This window comes from Oryza sativa, chromosome 6, assembly GCF_034140825.1.
Source record: "Oryza sativa Japonica Group chromosome 6, ASM3414082v1".
Taxonomy (NCBI): domain Eukaryota; kingdom Viridiplantae; phylum Streptophyta; class Magnoliopsida; order Poales; family Poaceae; genus Oryza; species Oryza sativa.
In genome coordinates this window covers 28,838,085-28,846,164 of record NC_089040.1, presented here as the reverse complement: position 1 = coordinate 28,846,164, position 8,080 = coordinate 28,838,085, and the positions used below count along the sequence as shown (strand labels likewise).

At 35.5% G+C, this 8,080-nt stretch overlaps 1 protein-coding gene across 1 annotated transcript; it reads left to right on the top strand.

Moving 5' to 3' along the window:
• The first annotated feature begins 590 nt into the window (after positions 1-590).
• LOC4341818 (uncharacterized) lies at positions 591-4,002 on the top strand. The gene is made up of 4 exons (XM_015786693.3): positions 591-962; positions 1,085-1,142; positions 1,245-1,373; positions 3,560-4,002. Exons 3-4 carry the CDS (start codon positions 1,245-1,247, stop codon positions 3,785-3,787), a joined length of 357 nt encoding a protein of 118 aa, XP_015642179.1. The 5' UTR covers positions 591-962; positions 1,085-1,142; the 3' UTR covers positions 3,788-4,002.
• The last annotated feature ends 4,078 nt before the right edge of the window (positions 4,003-8,080 follow it).

Genomic DNA, 8,080 nt, shown 5'->3' with positions numbered 1-8,080 from the left:
ATGGAGCACCAAACAAATTTACTATATATATATATATATATATATATATATATATATATATATATATATATATATATATATATATATATATATATATATATATATATATATATATATATATATATATATATATATATATATATATATATATATATATATATATATATATATATATATATATATATATATATATATATATATATATATATATATACACACACACACACGTGTTGACTCTCAGTCTCGTAGATACTCTGAAAATAGTATACTAATTTTTACAGTTTTTTTTAATATATCAGAGTGGATAGACTAATCGTTAGCAATCTTGGGCAGCTCAGTTTTATGTCTTGTGATTTGGCGAAGCTTTTATTTTCAACGAAAGAGAGATGCATGTTCTGATGTCCTCCCTCTGTCTAAAAAATATCTCACATTATTTAGATACATTTTTAGTATTTGGATTTTTTTTTAACAGACGAGTACGTAGAAACAACAAAAACGATCGAGCTAGCAGACAATATAGGAGTACGTGTTAACGTGCCATGGTGCAATTAATAACGATTAGTGTGCTTGCACACAGTGTCGTCATCTCTTAAAACCAATAACGCGTCGTCGTTGGTTGGTGGTCAAGGAGCTACGCAAGAGTAATCTCCTTCCTTTGCTTCTCCTTCTCTCTCTCTTCCTCTTCCTCTCTCTCTCGATCGGTTTCTCCCTCTTTTTCTTTGTCTCTCGCACAGACCAAAAGCAAACGCACCGCCTCTCGAATCGCGATTCTCCCTTTCCGTGCGTGTCATGGTTCGGATCAGGGTAGCTTTGATGCTCTTCTCCCCTCCTTAGCTACATCTAGCTAGCTCTAGCTAATTAAGCTATTGCCTTAAGCTAGCTAGATCCAGAAATCTGACCTAATTAATATCCGATCAGTAAGCAGCTGGTTCGTCGATATATACCTGCATCCGTTCGTTCAGGTAAGCTAGATAACCATGTGTAAAATATTTTCTTCTATTAGCTCAAGCGCTTCTGAGTTCTGAACTTTTGATTGCTAATTTTCTGATTTTCTCTTTGATCCTTTACTTTTCCTCGTCTGCAGGAAGAAAACCGAGAGGATCGAAGGGATAGAACTCCACGACCTGATCAATCGATCGAAGGTATCTGAGCTCATCATGGCTAGATAGCTAGCTACCCCTCCTCAATCCCATGCCTTTTCAACTAGGTAACCTCCATTAATTTCTTTTTTCTGATGATCTGAGATGGTCGAGGGCCTCGAGGCGGCGAAGGACGTGGTGGACTTGGAGAAGGCGATCGACATCATCGATGCTGCTGCTGTTGTTGAGGCAATAGCTGGAGAAGAAAAGGTTCCTGCAGATCTGCAAGTGCAGGTAACTAAGCCTACTAGTACAACTTCATGCATGTTGTTCATCATGCTACTATCTAATAACTTCCCTCCCCTTTTGGCTTTGATTTTGTTCTTCGATCACTTTCTTTTTTTTTTCCTGGTTCGTCGTTTGATTCGAGTTGTTCTTGCATGAGATCCACACTCGATTAGTCCTGCTTCCTCTACTCATGATAACACCAAAAACCCGTGAATACTAGCTTGGAAGATGCCTAATTAACTAGCACTATATATATATATATATATATATATATATATATATATATATATATATATATATATATATATATATATATATATATATATATATAATTTTTCTCTGTATATATTGATTTACAAGAATTATTCTTACCATCAAATATCAACTAGCAATTTTCTTTTAGAGATAAAGATCAGCAGAAGTTCAGTTCCATTGATTCCTTTGTCTTTCATGTGTAGACATTATATAAAGAGTATGAAGAAATTGAGTGAGTTTCATGTCTTTCTCATGTGTTTTCTTCTGAAGCTCACTTGCTTGCAGAAAGAGCCCTTCATAATTTTTTTCTCTCTCTCAACAGGAGAAGGGAGAAACAGTAACTTATAAATCTGCCATGTTAAGAACAAGACATCCTTCATTTGTGTGAAAGTTAAAAATACATGTTGTGCCAGGGTTCACCAAACCGTTTTAGGTGGGGTTACCGTCACCCCACAGTTTAACGGTTACCGCGGTAACCGAGTTATATACCGTAGTTTCTAAACTGAAAAGGTTACCGCACGTGATAACTATGATAACCGCACGTTTTGTAAACCATGTGTTGGATAACTATGGAAAAGTCAGAAGCACTAAACTAGTAGTCTAAATTTCTTGAAAGGGTCACAACCGTGTTTTTATACGTTCAGAATTTTACAGCAAGGTTAAAAGTATGACAAACTACTAGTTAATAAGATTAACACATCATTTACAACCAATCTAATAGCTCACACATATAATAAATAGCTATAGATATATACTACTATTTCATTAATATATGACCCATCTCTCACACACAGTTTACTATTGAAGCTTGAGCTACAATTAGGCATAAATATGTAGTAAGTTTTCCCTCTCTCTCATCTCCTCTCTTCTTCCTGAGCACAAAATTGATGTGGCAACTCTTATAGCATGCTTTGTATTTGCTCTTAGTTAGTTCCCTACAGCTAGATTGTAGTGCAACATATATATCTGTTTTGTGGTAAGTACATATATTTTTCACTAGTATATGATTCTAATGGCCATGATATTGTTTACGAACAATAATAATTATATCTGTACTAAGTATCAACATGCAGCAAGAGTCCTGCAAATTTTTGTCCTCTATTACCCCCCCCCCAAAAAAAAAAAAAACCAACAGAGACACTTCGGCATTTGGATATTGCATGCGAAGTAACTATTGCACCATGGGCTATGTAAGGAATTCAATCACATGAATCCTATCCAAACAAGGCTTTAGGACTCTATTGCATCTCACTCTGTTGCGCACGTATATATGTTGAATTTGAACTATTCTTATATTGGCACATCATATCACTAGTCATCTTTACGGGCAATAATATATTGTTAAGTGTGTAGTAGTACTCTGATCACCGTCAGTTTTAAAATATAGCAATCTAATTGATTACATATCACATAGTAATTCGAATCTAATACTGGCTCTTCTTTCTTTAGAGTAGCTAGCGCTAGGTATGTCCTATATTTCACAAAATTTCGTATTTAATCAATTAATACATACTACTGCATTTAATAATCAGGCTATTACTGCAAGTAGCACATATACTACTTTCTCTATCCTAAAATATACTCACTCCATTTTATAATTAATATAAGGCACAACTATTTTTTAAGATATTTCACAATATTATAAGACATGCATACACATGTATACAATTAACTAGCTAGCATGTGTGTATGTACACCTTTGTATAAAATAAAAAAAAAATAGTTGCCTACTCCTTCCGTTTTATATTGTAAGATTTTCTAAAATTGCCCACAATTATATAAATGTTGTCTAGATTCACTAAAATTTATAATCTTACATTGTGAAACGGAGGAAGTAATATATTTTAGAATGAAGCTAGGGCCAGGAGTATATATTGCATGCATGCACGACGATTGTTCTGGCTTCCAGCTAATTTTCCGTGTGCATGTAATAACAGGTGCAACGCGATGCCAGTAAGCTGAATAATCAGCATGCCCGGAAGAAGTACTGGCTGCTGCTGTGGTTCCTGATCGTTGTTTGGGTGATGATTCTGACAGATCATTTCTTCGACGTCGACGGAGACCAACAAAACGATCATGCCGAATCCGACAGCCCGCATTCCACGCTCGCCAAGTTCATCGGCTTCCTGAGTGTCATCTGCCTCATGTTTCGCGCCCTTGATTAAACGGTGGCAGTTGCGTGTCACTGGGCCTACTATCTGCGCGTCACTTCTGCTCTCACAGTTCATGTGTTAAATTTGTTCTTTTATGGGACGAGGAGAGCACGTTTGCAACTCAATTATAAGTACTATGACTTATGATTGTAATAATAAATTCGCTGGGACTTGTATGACTTATGATTGTAATAATAAATTCACAGGAGACCAAGGTTGTCAGGATCGGGATAGTAGTATCCTTTTGCTCAAAGTAATATCGTATCGTAGTATCGGGATACTATGAGATTTTCTTGTTTTAAATTTAATTAATATTTATATTAATTATATATAGACATTCTATATAAAAAATGTAGTAATGATATATGCCATGCAAATAGAGACATTTATCAAGAGAAACCACGTTAGTTTTGATATATTTAACTGATTTTCATATAAATTTGAGCATATTTAGTTACATTATTTTCAAACCATGTTATTTTAAATAATATTTTGTAGTATCGTAGGGATCATAGAATCGGGATACCACCTAAGATTTCATAGGATCGTGTAATAATGAATAGTAGGATCAAGATACTTTGAAAATTAGGATACTATGTGGGATCGGTATCGTTTCGGCTTGGTAGGATCGTAGTATCGTAAGATACTAGAATACGAATAGGGATATTGACAACCTTGTAGAGGACTATACGCTATCAGCGTACTAAACCTGTAGAGTTTTCTGGCTTAGCTATTGATAAGTACTCCCTCTATTCTAAAATCTAAAATCTAGTAGTACTAATTTATTTGTTTCAGATTTATAGTACTATATAATATCTAATTGAGTACTTCTTTTGTCTTAAAATATAAATGATTTTAATCAGATGTGACAAGAGTCTATCTAGATTCCCATCCGACCAAAATCCCGGATGGAGAGAATACTAGTTTACTGTTATATTATATATTTTGAGACGGATTGAGTACTAATACACGAGTTAATTTGTTTGTGATTCTAAATTATCAGGTTTTGATTAAAAAGTTTCCAAATTGTTGACAGTCACCATACCTAGTGCCCATATATACAAGGCCCAATATAATGTGGTGGACAAAGAGAATCAAAGCCCATATAAGGCCCAAGATAATGTGCGCCTCGAGCCCACAGAGCTGCCGAGCCGTGCCGCGAGAGCGAGACCCATATCGTCCCCATCCGTTGCGTGAGCCGCGACGCGATCTGTCTCTTTCCTCTCGTCGTCAATAAATTGTAGCACGCCCACCTACTCGATCGGCGACTTTCTCCTCTCGTCGTTAATCTGCTCGATCGATTTCCATCTGAAAAACCCACGAAGCAAGTTCCATCCTATACTTCAATCTCCTCTCGTCAAGGTGCTAAATCAAATCTCTCCATCCCTCCCGATTGTACGCGTTCTGTTCGATTGATTTCTCCGTATGATTTTGAGGGTGATTTGGAGGAAAACAAAAACATCGTAGATTTTCCTTTTTATATATATTCTCATGTCCATATATAGATCCTTCCGTGTGGAACTGTGGATCGTTTATTCATGATCATTAATTCTGTTAGCTTCATGTAGATTGGTTATGCACGGATATTGTACATAGTCTCCAGTAGTCAGCACTTAGTAGATTGTTTGTTGCACTGGCGCGGTGGCGCCCCCATCTCTATAGGTTTCATTGTCACTGATCCATATAGGTTTCAGTTTCACAGAATATTTATACATAGACCCTTTCATGATTATTTGTTCTGACTTCATGCATTATAACTCTTCTATAGATCACATCTTTGATGTATTACTCTCTGCCAATTGTTAAGGAACGGAGAGAGTAATACATCAGAGATGTGAATCTCTGAACTATATTTTGACTTTCCCATTTAATTAATTTGTTAGGACAAAGTAAACAGAAGTTTTATACCCCCTCCGTTTCACAATGTAAATCATTCTAGCATTTCTCATATTCATATTAATGTTAATGAATCTAAACATATATCTCTCTAGATTCATTAACATAAATATGAACGTGGGAAATGCTAGAATTACTTACACTGTGAAACGGATGAAGTACATATATTTAGTGCATACTCTATATTTTCATAACAATGGCATCATTTGTAGTGTTTGTGAATATTTTATTTTTTTAAAAAAAAAGAGGTCAAAATTCGAAAGTGAATAGTGTTAGTGTCAATTATCACGAAACGGATCTAGTATTGTTTTTTTCCCCCAAAGCATGGAATTTAAGCACTTTAACTCATATGATGATGATAAAAAATAGATTATATGTGTATTCCTCCTCTTTCATCCATGCATGATTGATTTTCTCATATATATATACTTGTCTTCTTTTGGAATTTGCCAATGCAGATCTCTTTAATTTGCGAAGACCCTCATCACCGGCAAGACCAAATAAATCACCCTTGAGAGGTTGAGATCAGTCTCAAGGGCGGACACACCCTCTTGCAGATTACGGCATTCGAATTCAGAGACAATTATATTAATCCTTCACCTCAGGCTAGGAATGCGGATCTTCGTGAAGTCCTTGAGTGAAAAGATCATCACGCTGGAGGTCGGGTCCTCGGACACGATCTATAGCCTGAAGTCAAAAATCCATGACAAGGAGGGCATACCACCACACTGGCAGCGTCTCATCCATGTCGGCAATTGCATGCCGCTTGAGGATGGTCTAACGTTGGCACATTACAACATTAAGGAAGAGTCCACTATTCATATTGTTGTGTGGGACTACATAAATGACGGATATATATTAAAACCCTGACCGGCAAGACGTACCATTACGCTTGCGAAAGTCGATTGAGTCTTTTCATACTCCCTCCATTTCTAAATATTTGACATCGTTGACATTTTAGCACATATTTGACCGTTCATCTTATTCAAAAACTTTTATGAAATATGTAAAACTATATGTATACATAAAAGCATATTTAACAATAAATCAAATGGTAGAAAAAGAATTAATAATTATTTATTTTTTTAATAAAACAAACGGTCAAATATGTTTAAAAAAGTCAACGGCGTCAAATATTTAAAAACGGAGGGAGTACTATATATATTATATATAAAGAATGTTAAGAGGATAAAGAGGAGTGTTTTTTCCCTGGAACCAACGGCCCTGATCACCTTTGCTGATAAGCAGCTAGCTAGCTCGAGGATGGCTGCACCCTCGCAGAGTACAACATTAAGGCATGGTTTAGTTCCAAACTTTTTCTTCAAACTTTCAACTTTTCCATCACATCAAAACTTTTCTACACACAAATTTTCAACTTTTCTGTCACATCGTTCCAATTTCAATCAAACTTCCAATTTTGGCATAAACTAAACACACCATAAGAGGAATCCACATTAATTGCACCTGGTGCTTGGCCTCCGTAAGTAGTGGCTAGTAATTAAGTTTTTTTTTGTTAAGAATAACTTAGGGGGGTGTTTAGGTCCAGGGGTGTAAAGTTTTGGCGTGTCACATCAGGTATTATATAGGGTACTAATAAAAAAACTAATTACAGAATCTGTCAGTAAACCTCGAGACGAATTTATTAAGCCTAATTAATCCACCATTAGCAAATATTTATTGTAGCACCACATTGTCAAATTATGGAGCAAATAAGCTTAAAAGATTCATCTCGCAAATTAGTCGCAATCTGTGCAATTATTTATTTTTTAGCCTATATTTAATACTTCATGCAGATGTTCAAACGCTCGATGTGACAGGGTGAAAAATTTTAGGGTGGGACCTAAACAGGGCCTTAAGTTATCCTCTTTTGATGCATGGTGAAATATATGATGTAAAGATTATTGCTTCAGTTTTATTATTTTAAACGCCACTGCTTCAGTTTTATAATATAGAGATATACCATATTGGATGTTTTTTTCGTGTCTTGATATATATATATATATATATATATATATATATATATATATATATATATATATATATATATATATATATATATATATATATATATATATATATATATATATATATATATATATATATATATATATATATATATATATATATATATATATATATAGATTGTTACTAGCAACAGCGCGCAGCTAATATTCCCTGGCTCCTAGCTAGCCCAAATCAATGGCCGAATTGAACAGATAGAAGAGATCATATCCTGCTCAAATTAAGAGCAGGTCGTCGTCGTCCCTGTGCGCCGCGAGGCCCATCTATCCCGGCGGCTATTCCTCGACGCCGGCCACTCCCTCATGCGCTGCAGCTCACTGTGATGACGCGGCCGACGGATCGGAGGGAGTTGTAAACGTACGTACACACACACCACAGTGAGATCGA